The 15,231-nt window shown below is 44.2% G+C and overlaps 1 protein-coding gene across 1 annotated transcript; it reads left to right on the top strand.

The window, feature by feature from the left end:
- The first annotated feature begins 1,314 nt into the window (after positions 1-1,314).
- Positions 1,315-5,047, top strand: OTOR (otoraplin). The gene is made up of 3 exons (XM_023549878.2): positions 1,315-2,891; positions 3,220-3,359; positions 4,484-5,047. Exons 1-3 carry the CDS (start codon positions 2,777-2,779, stop codon positions 4,643-4,645), a joined length of 417 nt encoding a protein of 138 aa, XP_023405646.1. The 5' UTR covers positions 1,315-2,776; the 3' UTR covers positions 4,646-5,047.
- Positions 5,048-15,231: the final 10,184 nt, after the last annotated feature.

Here is a 15,231-nt window from a genome sequence, read left to right as displayed (position 1 = left end):
TTTGCCATTGGATGCATCCAGGCAGGAAATGTCAGTGTCCATCAGGAGAACCTGCTTCCAGGACTGGAAGTTAAAGGAGTGATCGAGTAGCTAGCCTGGCCTGGGGTGTCCCAGCATCTGCTGCCGGTAGAGACAGCATACAGACAAGTAGCCCTTGGTAACATTTTACTTGCAAATAGGAGTTTAAACTTTAAATTCCTCAGCAAGCATTTGTGCCTCGTCATCCTGCTCAAGGCTCTGCAGTTGCTGAGGTGCAGAGAAGGACTCTGTCCCAAGCTTTCTCACCTCCTCCCTCTGGATTTCCAGAAATATTTTCTGGGCCTTTAACCCCAAAAAGACGATTTTCTCTTTTGGCTCCTAAATTAGCTCCTCTGGCAGGAGTTCTTAAAATGGAGGCTGTGGCCCTCAACTTCGGGTCTAAGAAAAGGCTTGTACAGATGGGTGGGTGGGAGCAGCAGCCTGGCCGTGACCTCCAAGCTCCGGACTTAGCTGACCCCTTGACCTCTCTGACTTCACTTCAGTTCTCTCTCACTCTCTCTGTCTTCTGAAAATGCTAAACCCATTTGTCTTTTGCCCTTTGAGTTTACCGCTTGGAAGCCTTTTCCCCCAGATACTGGTATTCAGGTGTCTTGCCTAGATGCCACCACAGACAGCCCAGTTTAACACAGCCACACCCTACAGCCCTCCAACCCTGTCAGTCTATCATATCACCGTGGTGCACTGTCCCAAGGCACATATCACTATCTGACATTTGTTGTTTGTTTTCTTGGTGGTGGTTTGTCTACAATGAAAGCTCCCTGTCTTAGTTATCTGCTATAACAGAAATACCACAAGTGGATGGTTTTAACAAACAAGTTTATTCTCTCACAGCCTAGGAGACGAGAAGTCCGAACTCAGGGTGTCAGCACCTAGGAAAGACTTTCTTTCTGTCAGTTCTAGGGGAAGGTCCTTGTCATCAATCTTCCCCTGGTCTAGGAGCTTCTCAATGCAGGGACCCTGGGTCCAAAGGACACAGTCCGATCCTGGTGCTTCTTTCTTGATGGTATGAGGTCCTTGTGCTTTTCTTAGACTGGAAGTTGAGGGCTACAGAACTCCTGCCTGAGGAGCTAATTTAGGACCTGAGGGGCAAATCGTCTTTTGGAGGCTAAAGGCCCAGAAAATACTTTTGGAAGTCCAGAGGGAGGAGGTGCGCAAGCTTGGGACAGAGCCCTTCTGTGCACCCCATTGACAGCAGAGCCTTGAGCAGGATGGCTATGCACAAATGCTTGCTGAGGAATTTGAAGTTTAAACTCCTATTTGCAAGTAAAGTGTTACCAAGGGCTTCTTGTCTGCATCCTGTCTCTGCCAGCAGCAGGTGCTGGGACACACCCGGCCTTCCCCAGGCGCTCGGAAGGCAATGCTTTTCTTCTGTCTCTACCTTCCTATGGTTGAGAAGGCATCCTGTGAACATTAGCCTTCCTTTGCTAGGTTGTTGGCTGGCTTGGATGTGGCTTTATCTCTGCGTCAAGGGACCTGTACACAGCCTGGCAACCTGAGCGTGCGCAGCCATGTTTCTTAAAGTACCCCTTAAACTCGGTTGTCTCCTAACTCTCCTGGGCCGAGGGCTGGTCTGAGACTGTGAGAGCCTGTAAAACAGCTGCCGGATCACCACTAAGACGATTTAACCAGTGTTTTCCTTTTCCCAAAGAGATCCTTGTACACGCCCAGATTACAGGAAGGAAAATTGCACAAGCATTTTGCTTTAAAAATTATTCCTAATTCATTCTCACCTTGAAGTGTAGCAGAAACTAAAGGTTTTAAAACCTCGGTTCTAATCTGACTGTGGGTTAATGGAATTAGCACCGTACCCAATCCTGCTGGGTAACCTTTAGGTAGGGGGGTTAAGTAAGGCCTCCGATGGGCCTCAGTGTCCTCATCTGTAATGCAGGTATTGAATAAAGTGAGCTTCTAGTGCCCAGAACATTGCCTGGCACTTAGTAGGTCATCAGTAAATATCTGTTGAATAGATGGTCCTTCAACTTTAGTGATGACTAGGAGTGCCCCTCTCTCCATAGGGAAGACGCTGGAAACAGGGAGGGGGGGATGACACAGACCTTAACTTCGCTATCTCTTACATGATCCATGAGTATTTTGAGATTGAATTTCAAAAGTCTCAGAGAGAGGGAGTAAGAAAATATTTGCTCATTTCTCACAGCCCGCCCATTCCTTCCTTTCCCCAATAGTAGAATCTAGCCTAGTGCGTTACAACCCATCCATACTTCTAAGACTCCTATCACAAAAGATTTGTAAGCCCTCAGATCTTTTTATTTATCTATTATATAAATTTATATGTGTATTAATTGGATTTGCTTAAATCAAAATTTTTGCACTAAAGATATAAATCTTAGATTTTCAGTAGCACATCTTTGCTCATAAGGTGAAAGAAAATGAGGGCTGAACTAGAAAATAAAAAATTATTTTAAAATCTCTGAGTCCTTTTAACAAAGCCCTGTTAGTTGATGGAATAAGCCACAGCTGAAGTGGCTTTAACACTGGTGGTCTATTTGGAAGAGCATTCATGTACAAAAAAGACATGAAATTTGATTCTCTTTGGAAAATCAGACACTGACTAGCCCCTGGAGCCAGTAGAGGTTAGGAAAGCAGAGGGAGGTAGACTCCTTCCCATTGGTCAAGGCATCTACCCAGATGTCCAGCTCTCACATAAAAGGAAGAAATCACTAAAGCCAGTCCCCACTTCTAGTCAAAAGGTGCTAGCAAAAACAATCAAAAAAGGAAGATGGCAAAAATAGTTTTACTTTTCCTCTCAGGTGTTGTAGCCATATGGACTGTGCATGGAATATTTATGGACAGACTTGCTTCCAAGAAGCTCTGTGCAGATGACGAGTGTGTCTGTGAGTATTCTTCTCATGCCTTTCTCTTATCTTTCTATTATGTAATTGAAAATACATTCACTAACAGCACAGAATCTAATTTGACTTTGAAATGAATATTCTCCAATGTGTACGTTCCTTTATTTGGAGAATTTGCTTGGAGAAGATTTTGTGAGACGCAGCTTTAAAACCTTGCTTATCTTAGTCTTCTTGAGTTGAACATGAGCTGTGTGCTGTGAGGTGTGAGTCACTCTGATTTCTGAGTTTTCTGATATGTTTTGCCTTTTCACTATATTATAAAATTCAGGAGCCTAAAATGTCGTCATTTCCATTTTTTTTTTCCTAACAGATACTATTTCTCTGGCCAGAGCTCAAGAAGATTACAATGCCCCGGACTGTAGATTCATTAACTTTAAAAAAGGGCAGCAGATTTACGTTTATTCAAAGCTGGTAAAAGAAAACGAAGCTGGAGAATTTTGGGCCGGCAGTGTAAGAGATTATAAAACTATACAGACACCTTGACGCGTGCTGCTCTTCTCTTTCCTCTGTTACCTATCTTAAAAGCATTTTAATTTTGAAAACAAGCTGTTAAGAAAAATGTAGAGCTTGTAGATGCAAATACAAAAATTCATGTATATGTGCCACTCTTGCATTTTGAAAAAACAAAGGTATTTCTTAACAAAACCAAATGCAGGTTTCTGTGATTTTTGGGCAAGAAAACCAAGTCAAACACATTGGCGGCTTGAGTATCCCAAGCAGTTTAATCTTATTTTAAAATGTTTGAGAAGATTTTCCAAGTGAAAGACCTTCGTGTTGGCAGTCCGTATAAGTCTCTATATTCTTTTAGGAAACTTTCGCCCCTTCTTTAATTCCAATGAGTCTGCTTTCTTCCGTTAAAACAAAAAGGGGAGAGGGAACCTGGAGAGGGATAACAGTCAATTCACTGCCCTTGCCTGCGGCCCCAAAGATAGGTTCTCAGGTAATGAAGGATTAAATGTTAAACTCACTTAAGTATGAATTTGAATTTTATGAAATCTGAGAAATAGGAATCCTTTAATATAAAAGTATCTATTTACTTTTTTTTTTACTTGTTTACTCTTTTTATATATGGGTTCCAGAAAGATTTCAGGCAACTCACAAGGCTGCGTAAAATAAAAACCAGTATGGCTTCCTGTTGAGCTGATTCAGACCCATGTTGACCCCGTGTGTGTCAGAGTAGAACTGTGCTCCACAGGATTTTCGACGGCTGATTTTTCGGAAGTATATTGCCAGATCTTTCTTCAGAGGTGCCTCTGGGTGGACTCTAACCTCCATCCTTTTAGGTAGCAGCCAAGCATATTAACTATTTGCACCACCCAGGGACTCTGGCATAAACTAATGATAAAATAGTGAGAAAAGTAGACTGGGTCACAAAAGGATAAATACAAATTTGCTGTGTGTGAACTTAGTTGCTATAATTGAACTTCAGAATTGGCTGTGAGCCCCCTGGAATCCACAGTGAAAAGGGAAGCATGGCCAGTTGTGTAATAACTCTCATTCTCAGCAAAGAGTGGTGCACCAGGGTTTTTCAGAAGCCTAATGCCAGCTCTACTCTGACTGTTGCTATTTTTTAGGTCTATAGTGACGGCCATGAAGACGAAATGGGGATTGTGGGATATTTCCCCAGTACCTTGGTCCAGGAGCAACATGTGTACAAGGAAGCCATCAAGGAAGTTCCCACCACGGTAAGCACCTCAGATGTGGCCCAGGAGGACTCCGACCTTGAAGTAATGTGAGCTAGTGTTAAAAAACGCTTCATGTACCCTCGAAGAGAGATCAAAGCCCCCAACTGCCGATGGAAACTTCTGAAATAATGAAGTTTGGAGGAGCGTTTTTACCTACTGAAAAATATTAGTGGGTTTTCTCCATACTGCCCACACGTTTGTTTTAGGTGCAAGTTAACCTGGGAAGAATCAAAGACACAAAAAATCTAAAATAATACTCTTACTGATGGTTACACTTACTTAATAAAGACTTGGGTTGGGGAAACATAATAGTACCTGTATTTGATAAAGAAACGCTGGCGGCATGGTGGTTAAGTGCTATGGCTGCTGACCAAAAGGTTGGCAGATAGAACCCACCAGGCACTCCTTGGAAACTCTATGGGGCAGTTCTACTCTGTTCTATAGGGTCACTATGAGTCGGAATGGACCTGATGGCAACAGGTTTACTTTTTTTTTTTGTTTTTGGCATTTGATAAAATTAGAGCATTCTGGAAAAACCTTTGAAAGCCTTATTTTTGTGGTAGATAGATTTCTACTTACATATGACATAAAATCATACTCTTTCTAATGCCCCATGGTCCCGTAAGCCCAGGAGAGAAATAAAAGATCGTTTCTGAGTTACTTTATAAGGTGGTTGTTTTGAAAGGTGGAAACCATTCTCCTGGAGCTAATTGCTATACTAAATAACTTCAGAAACATTGCCCAACCTACACAAATGTGACTCACTGCTCTTTGCTTTTTAGCATTATGCTTGAATCTTTCAAATAGCCATTAATTAAAACTTTATTTGAGAACCTGTATTTTAATTAGTTTTTTACTACTTAAAGTGATAATTATTTCATACTCTTTGGAGTTCAGCCTTCATTTATTTTTAATCCAAATTTCTCTTTGATTAAATACAATTTTTAATAAATGAAACCTTCATCTCCTGTGTGGCCCGGCCTACTCAGGTCAATCTTTTTTATTTTTTTCCCCCCCAGGATATTGACTTCTTCTGCGAGTAGAAAATTAGTCAAAATGGCAGAGAGAAAGAGAAAGGCAGAAATAAAGAAAAAGCAAAAATAACCAAAAAAACTTATGCCCCTAATTTCTAGCTTTTGCTTTAAGAGTTTGTTACTTTTCTTGGGGCTGAAGGTGCAGGTAAGAGGAAGTTCAACTCAGTCTTTTGTTTTCTGCTGACCTGATCTTCTTACAAGCTGGGGCAATTGAGACCCAGTGAATTATTTTTCCACCTACAGAATCTCCTTTTATATGGCAATACACAAAGAAGATGACTTGCTTATAGTTACTTCTAGTATTAGTCCTTCCCAGCTCTTTGGGTGCCCCCACATAAACTTGATGGGTCTCAGGTCTTAACCTGTGGACAATGATATACTAACACTCTGACCAGCTGAAGTGTTAGTACACCTGAAGGTACTGTGTCACGCAGGGGTGTCTAGAACTGTTACTTTTAATATCGATGCCCTTGAGAAGCACAGCTGCTGGCGAATAAAAAGAGCTGTCTGGACACATTGGTATTTCAATTTTGCCTCTAACTTTCTCTTAAAATAGTTTCACAAATCATTTCCATTGAATAATTTTGCCTTCAAAGTGATCAATTTCCTCTCCCCAAATTTTAAATAAGTATTTGTATATATATTGGGGGAGGGGTATGGAAATATTTTTAATGGAATATTTTCCCCTTAAAATGTACGTTCATTTGGGTTAAGGAGCCCTGGTAGTACAGTGGTTAAGTGCTCGGCCGTTAACAGGAACGTTGACAGTACAAACCCATCAGCTGCTCCAGGGAAGAAAAGTGTGGCAGTTTGCAAGCATAAAGATTAAGCAATATAAACCAAACCCATTGCTGTTGAGTCGATTCCAGCTCACAGTAACCCTATAGGACAGAAAAGAACCGTCCCACGGGGTTTTCAAGCAGCGGCTGGTGAATTCAAACTGCAAAGCTTTTGGTTAGCAGCCAAGCACTTAATTACTGCACCACAGGCCTCCTCTGTAAAGATTACAGCCTTGGAAACCCTGTGGGGCAGTTCTTCTTTGTTTTATGGACTCGACAGTCGGCGGGCGGTGGGGGGGATCGCTTGGGTATCATTCAAGCTTCAAATCATCAAAAGACTCATGGAAAAAAGTCTGGGGGTTGTTTTCTCTATTTTGAATTTCAATTTTGAATTTCCTTTTCCTGTGGCAGTTTCTCTAGTAGAGTGTGAGGTAGGAAGAAATCTGGTGAGGGCAGGCAGGTTTCTTCAGGCCTAAAGGGCTCACAAGTTTTCTATATTTAACTGGAAATCTGCTTTTATTGTGTATCACTAATGCCATTACTTTGATGCAGTCCTGAGTTTTTGTTTGTTTACATGTCATTGAAAAGCCTGTACTATACTAAAAAAGTTTCACAATTTCTGAGTTTTTTTTTTAAACATTTTTTACCCCAGGGTATAGAAAGTTTGGGGAGGGGCACGGGAATGGAGCTTGTTCGTGGGTTTTCTGTGGCTTGGTCATCCTATAAACAAGAAGAGACCATTTAGGGCCTGCAGAGAATTGGGCCTCGGGGTTAGTTTTCAGTTGTGTCCACTGTGACTCTGGGTGAATGTGCTTTTGCCAAATTCTTATGTACAATTCTTATGTAGGTTGGCCAAATAAAATGGTACAAAAACAAAACAAAGCAAAAACACAAAAAAAGAATAAACCTCAAGGGTTTTTTCCTATCTCACTTTATTCCACAAGAGATTTCAGGCAGCATTTAGGACTCAACAAAATTTTAAAGAGGCATTTGCCTTGCCTACTTTTCTATCTGGAAACCCTGGTGGCGTAGTGGTTAAGTGCTATGGCTGTTAACCAAAGGGTTGGCAGTTCAAATCTGCCAGGCGCTCCTTGGAACCTTGATGGGGCAGTTCTACTCTGTCCTATAGGGTCGCTATGAGTCAGAATCGACTCAATGGCACTGGGTACTTTTCTATCTGCCTGTCCCTTGCAGGCATCCCAATTCCAGGCACTGTTTCCCCTCCCCAGATACTCTGACCCCACCCCTCCAGACACCCAGCACCCTCATTGTACCTTTAGTCTGCCCAGTGCCCCCATCTGGCTAGCCCCTTGCATCCAGCCTTGTTCTAGCTGCATAGGGCATCAGGTTGCAGAATTCCTCTTGACCCTTGCTCCAGTCACCTGCCCCCACCCAGGACTGATCGCATCCAGGTGTTTGGAGGTCACTGATAGGTTTAAACTTCCAGGGGTCAATTTGCACGTAGCCTCTCTGAAGGCAAAGTGTCGTTCCTGGACCAGCAGCTTCAGCATCACCTGGGAGCTGGTTAGAAATGCAGGATCTCAGCCCTGCCCCAGGCCTCCTGAGTTAGAATCTACATTTGAATAAATTTCCCAGGTGACTTGTGTGCACATTACAGGTTGAAAAAATGCAGATTTTAGTTCCATCCTCTCATCTTACATATATAAACAAAAAAGCCAGAGAACCTGAGAGATAAAGCCACTTCCCCAAGATTAAACAACAGGATTTCAGCGTTCCTAAACTGGTACTTTCCCGCCGTATCCAGGCATTATTCTAGTAGTCTACTGATCACTACCTAGAGAAACGGGCCTGGGTCGTGAAGAGGTGAGAGCTTGGAAGTGGGGCAACGAAGCCTGCTGGGGACCCTTCCCAATTGGGGTAGCTTTCTTCCTTCCCACAAACAGTAAGGGTACCTTAGCACTTTTAAGAAGTTGTCAACTGCGACATAAAAAAAAAAAAATCTAGGCCTGGGAACTCTTAAGGGTAGCCTAACTTGCAGGCTTTCTTGATACTCCAAACCAAGGGATATATATATATGTATGTGTGTGCGTGTATATATATATAGACAGAGAGATACCATATTTTTATGCAAATAACACCCACCTTCTACTTTTGTTAGACAACCCTGCCCTCCCTCCTCAAGGTATTTTCATAAGAGCCGCTCTGCCAGTTTTATTATTTTTTTTCACATGTTGCTATAAAAAAATTAGCCATAGTGTGCTTACAAAAATACCTTGGAGGGGGAGTGGGCGTGATTGGTGAACAAATGAAGATGTGTGTTATTTTCATAAAAACACAGATAGATATAGATATACTTGAAGCTGCCTAAGTCCTTCATTCTGTTCTGATGATCATTTATTAGTAGCTGGGCCTAGCTACTTGAAAACCTGCCACGGCTACCCTGGCAATCAGCTCCATCCTGCAGAATGTTTGGCTACCCAAACTCATCCTATCATAGCTAAGGTATAACAAGAATGAAGCCTCCAGACCCTCGCTCACTTTTCCCAAAGTTATATACCTGTCATGGATTGAATTATGTCCCTCCAAAAATGTGTTTATCAATTGTGCTGAGCCATGATTCCTGGTATTGTGTGATTTTCCTGTATGTTGTAAATCCTGCCTCTGTGATATTAATGAGGGAGGATGGGCAGCAGTTGTGTTGGTGAGGCAGGACTCAACCTACAGGATTAGATAGTGTCTTGAGGCAATCTCTTGAGATACAAAAGATGTAAGCAAGTGGAGAGACTGGGGGACCTCATACCACCAAGAAAGAAGCACCGGGAGCAGAGCACGTCCTTTGCACTCGGGGTCCCAAAGTGAAGAAGCTCCTAGTCGGGTGAACATTGATGAGAAGGCCAACAGAAAGATAATGACTTCCCCTGGAGCTGACACCCTGAATTTGGACTTGCAACCTTCCAGACTATGAGAGAATAAATTTCTCTTTGTTGAAGCCATCCACTTGTGGTATTTCTTTTATAGCAGCGCCAGATAACTAAGACAATACTTAAGATCTTGCTGACTCTCAGATGACCCAAGACTGATTACACAAGATTAAACAGAACAGGGGAGTTATCATTCGTCTTCTATGCTGTGAGATGCTCAATTCAATCCAATTCGGGAAGAGTTTGTTTTCCCAAGTGGCTTGTACAGCCTCTTGTGGAAGAGAAATAGGAAATCTAATTTGCCATCTCTGACCTCACAGAATATGGGGAGTAAGACTTCAACCCATGAAAGGATAAGGACACAATACAGGGGAGTAGAGTTGGAAAGAAAGGGAAGTAGGTGTCATCTTACGAGCCAGCTCAGGACAAGTGGTCAGTTCCAACTGCTTACCACTACATGTCTAGGTAAGTACAGAAACTGATCAAAGGTGAGAAGCACTGGGGCACAGTGGGTGCTGGGAAACAATAAGATGAAATCGTGCTTAAGGAAAGTGTGTTGGGTGATACTGGTGGCTCAGCAAATTTAGGTGCCCAGGGCACCACAGAGCTTTGAAATAAGATGAGTTCAACAATAATGCGGGGGCGGGGGGGCAGGGATGGTGGTGCAATGGTGGTTCAGTGGTAGAATTCTCACCTTCCATGCAGGATACCTGGGTTGATTCCTGGCTAGGGCACCTCAAGCACCACCCATCTATTAGTGGGGGCTTAGGTGTTGCTGTGATGCTAACAGGTTTCAGCAGAGCTTCCAGATGAAAACAGACTAGGAAGAAACACCTGGCACCTACTTCTGAAAATCAGCCAGTGAAAACCCTATGAATCACAACATCGCTCATGGGTACAGCGCAGCAGTGTGTATGGGGTCACCACGAGTAGGTGGTGACTCGACAGCAACATGAATGCCGACGTTTTCCGGCTGTGCTTGTTTAGGTAAGTGTCCTACCTGGCTGGACCTCAGTTTTCTTGAGTATAAATGGGATTAATAGCACCTTTTTTTTTTTTCCTTGCTGGATTGTTGTGAGGAGTAAATATCATGTCTGTACAGGATCTGAACATAGTAGGGCCCCTACGCAGCAGCCATTATTATCTGACCTGGTGGGGCTGGAGAGAAAACGGCCTCCCCTTGAGAATCTGCTGCTGTAAACCGTGCCAGATGCTTCCTTCACAGAAAAGGAATCACAGTTACCGATTCGGACCATCTGGAATTTCTTGATCAAAACTATTTGCAACCCATTCCAGGTTATATAAACTTTGAAGCTTTTTTTCCAGAATGACCTGAAAATATCTGAAATATTCCAAAGTCATTTCACTAGCAATTTGGTGACATGATATGGAATGAACGAGTGTAATTTTTGTTTGAAGTCTCAATTCTGGCCACAGCCCCTTATCAGTATCAACAAATGAGGGCAGTCTACACCCCACTGAGGCCCAGCAAAACTTAGCAGCACTAAAATATAACTTGCTTATTTGTGTAACCTGTGGCCAGAGAGTGTCAACATGTAAATTCTCACATCAAGGCTCAATATAGTAGGATTATCAAATCTGCATAGAGCCACCCTCACCAAAAAACCCCCCCAAAAACCCAAACTCATTGCCTTCAAGTCAATTCCGACTCACAGCAACCCTGCAGGACAGAGTAGAACCGCCTTATAGCGTTTCCAAGGCTGTAATGTTTACTCGCATGACACAGTGACAGCCTCAGTGGCCAGCAGGAAGAGACGGTACAGCCACCAACTATCACAGGTACCCACCTGGAGATAATGGTACTGTGACTTCCACTTTTTCTCCCAAAAAATACTCATGGGTGTGGAATGCATACTAATAAAAAGTTTTGTCTGGGCATGTGGACTAGGTTAAGTGATTTTATATTGGATGACCACCACCCGCCTGTCAGTTTGTCGTACTGTGGTGGCTTGTGTGTTGCTATGATGCTGGAAGCTATGCCACCGGTATTTCAAATACCAGCAGGGTCACCAAGGTGGACAGATTTCAACAGAGCTTCAGTCTGGAAGAAAGGCCTGGCAATCTATTCACCCCTACAGACACACAGTATATTCCCACTATAATTACAGTCCCTGTTGTTAAAAGTTATGACTCCAGGCACAGTGGTTGGGAATACTCCTTTTGCTTTCTGCAAACCTGCAACAGGTAAATTACCTCTCGGAGATGAAGATCAGAAAGTTAGTCTGTAAGTTCCTGGCCATGAATTCATACAAACCGTTCCTCACAGGCCTGGCCAGGGTTGTTCAGACTTAATACGTGAAACCACAAAGTGAAATGGAGTAACAGAAGTGATTGCTAGGAGAATTAGTCGACTTTTACCAGAAACATCAGGGGATTGCAGTGAGGATTTCGTGAGGACACGGTTTGTGAAAACTACGTGAGCCACAGTTGACTTAGTTCATTGTGACTGAATTGAGCCACCGCTTTTGTGCAGTGAAGGTTTAGAAAACCCCAGCACATTCCATACGCTTGGAAGAAAGAGAACTCTAAGGGGTTTCAGCCCCTTTAGCATCACCCTCTCCTGACTTTAGATAAACGTGGGTGAGTGTGCCTTAGACCTGTGTGCTTTGTGGATCAGATTCAAAACATGGGAACGTTAAGCCTATTCATGTTCTACTGAAACACACCTCTGGAGGGGGTGGATATTTCAGCTATCAGGAGATGAAATAGAAGGAAGCACAAAGAAGAAGTCTCATTTCTTCAACAACCAACCTGATCTATCTGAAATGGTGACAGAGAGAGGGATAGAAACAGAGAGAAGACACTACTCAAGCTAATGATATTCCATGTTCTACTATTTTTCTGGGATAAAGGCCTTCCTATGCTATGATGTCTTCTCAACTGCGTCGCCTACAAGTGCCACAGTAGATCAGTAATTTAATCAGGAAATTACCTATCGATCCATACTCTATATAATCTAACCCATCATTAATCAAGATAGAGAACACTCACCAAACTATGGTTTAAATATTTCTCCAAATGGAAATTGCTTTTCTGTCACATATGAGCAATTGTTTGGATAATTTTTCCCAAGTATAGGCTATGCATGCTATAGTCTGTGTGTTTTGGGGTAAAAAATGGGGTGCTGGTACGAATAGGTTGCCCACATCCCCACCTCTCACCTCACCTTGCCTCCCTCCCCTTTTTCCTTTTTGCTCCAGCATGGGAATTTATTCTGGCCAAATGCATCAGCAGAGATGGAAATATTAATTTAAAGCTATGCCACACTGGGGAGGAGGGAATGCCAATGCTGGGTTTCGGGTTTGTATAAACCAAAGACAGAACGCCTGAGTCGCCACTCCGGGGTGTCCAGCTGCCCCCTCACTGGGCCCTCTGTTACGCTTGGTTTGCCAATTCCCCTTTGCTCCTTCCCTTCTTCCCCACCTTTATGATTCCAAAGGGACTGAGGGGCCTTTGTTTGCCCCTAGATCTTTCCTTGGGCCTTAAATTACTTCTATTACTGGACTAGGATTAGCAGACAGCGCTAAACCTTGAAGCCCAAGAGCCACATTCAAAATAACACTGGTGTCTTGGAACAGAGTCAGACCATGATCAGATGGACAGCAGACAGAGGATGGGTCACCGGGAGCCTGCTGGGGTCTGGGAATTATTGGCAATGCTGTTCTTCCCTGCAGAAAAAGGCAAAGGGGCTCTGGGGCCATTCAAGGCAATCAAAACCAAACCCACTGCCGTGGAGTCGATTCCGACTCATAGCGACCCTATACATGCCCCCAAATCCCACTTTTACCTGAAATAGGTAGATGAATTTGGGGGGGAGCGGGGAATAAATCAATATTTTTGAGCATCGACTCTAAATTAGCACCTTAGGTTGGTCCACAAAAGCAGACTCTGAGACAAAGACCCATGGACAGTGATTTATCAACCAAATACTCCCAAGAAAGCTGTATGGGAGGAGGGGAAGCAGGACAGGGAAGGGTAGGAAGCCCAGCAAGGGTGGAATCTCAGGCAAGGCCCACAGTGGGTGGCGATTGCCTGATCTCACAGGCGACTCTGGAATGTAAGTTAAAAAAAGAATGTAAGTTAGACCTCAGAATCTGTCCTCGCCCAGGGGAAGGAAGCTGAGCTTTCATATTCTCACACCTGTCAGTCATTGGTTAAGGGTTGGGGTTGGGGACGAGGAACATGTATTTCCAGGCAGCTCTGGTTCTCTCTGTATATAGGTAAAGCTGGCTCAAGTGGCCAAGGCAGTCGTTCAAAAAGGAGCCACGGGTACTGGCTTTTGGAACAAAGAACAGCAAAGCCAGGAGGTGCATGACAAGGCTAAAACAGCACCGAGGGGCTGTGGCAGAGCTCGAGCACCACTGGGGCCAGGCTCTGCACACGTGCCTGTCATTCCATTTCATCCTAACCGGCAATCTGGTGGAAAGGCGTGGTGATTTGTCTATGGAGCATGTCTCCAACCACGTGTTTTATGGGTTACATGACTAATCACCTCAGAGTTCCTCCTTGAAACTTTAGTGTGACTCGGGTGACATCCAGTGGTTAGCTTGGGATTTGGCATACATACAGAAAGACGTTTCTAACCTTGAGTCCACAGCCCAGCTTCCGCATGTGGTTAGTAGCACTTAGGGTCATCAGTGTCACGGCTGCCAACTTCTCAGATGGGCTGGACGTACTCCGTACTCCACCCTCCACTGCCACAATCTTAAGCCTGCTTAAGATATGGCATATTGGTATGCCATCATTGCTGAACTTACAAGAAATTCAACTGATGTGAAAATTCACGTCATGGGAGAAGGCAGGCTTTCCACTTTCAGACCCATTTTGCATGTTTGCTTTGGTATGGAGCCCTGCAGAGCTTAGTCCATTCAATCCATTTATAGAAAAGCAGCAGTGGCACCTTGGAGACAATTAACACAACCCCTAGTCCCCTCCAGGGGCACCAAGCGGTGGCGGAAAGAGCACAGGACATGGCATCACAAGTCACTCACTTGTGAAGTGTGGGAACAGGATATGAACCTAGACAACCTGGCTTCAGGACCCAAGCTGTCCACAACCAATCTAGCTGCTGTCGGGGCGGCTCTGACTGATGGCGACCCCATGAGTGTCAGGGTAGAACTGCGCCCCACAGGTTTTCAATGGATGATTTTTTGGAAGTAGATCCCCAGGACTTTCTTCCAAGGTGCCTCTGGGTGGACTCGAACTTCCAACCTTTTGGTTAATAGCCATTTGTACCACCTAGGGACACTTCCCTGGAATAAAGGAAAGGAAGTCTGGGTTTCTCAGCCAGTGGCGATTTTGCCTCCCTGCACCTGCGGAGCATTTGTCAATTTCTGGAGACATTTCTGATTGTTCCAAATGGAGGAAGGTGCTACTGGCATCTCGTGGGTAGAAGCCAGGAATGACAGAGAATTATCCAGACCCAAAACTCGACGCTGAGGTTGAGGAATCCCGATATAAGAACGAGCATTCATCACTAGGCGAGTTTTGAAAGAATGCCAAATGCTAGGAGGCCTAAGCAATTATCCGGCCATGTGTTCGTTCTCTAAAACTGTCTGTGCAGGTTTACGATGCAAAGGGAGCCCTGGAGGTGCAGCAGCTAAGCGTTTGGCTGCTAACCACAGTCTGAGCCCACCATCCACTCTGCAGGAGCGTCGGGGGACAGCCCGAGCAAGGAAAGACCCTGGCTGTGCGTCCCGGCAGATAATCCGCAGAACTGACACACAGCCCTTTCCAGATTTATACCTTCGGAAACTTACTGACGCCGGCAAGCAGCTGCTCTCGGGTGGCGGTGGTAGCAGGCTGGAGTATAACCACCTAGCAAGGGACCCAAGCTTGTATACCATTCCAGCTGGGAACAAGGCTCACCGTTTTCTCCCGCGTCCTCGGGCAGTCAGTGTTCCCAGGGACTTCACGTCCAG

This window comes from Loxodonta africana, chromosome 24 (assembly GCF_030014295.1).
Source record: "Loxodonta africana isolate mLoxAfr1 chromosome 24, mLoxAfr1.hap2, whole genome shotgun sequence".
NCBI lineage: Eukaryota > Metazoa > Chordata > Mammalia > Proboscidea > Elephantidae > Loxodonta > Loxodonta africana.
The sequence above is the reverse complement of the archived record's forward strand: the minus strand, read 5'-3'. Positions and strand labels throughout refer to the sequence as shown.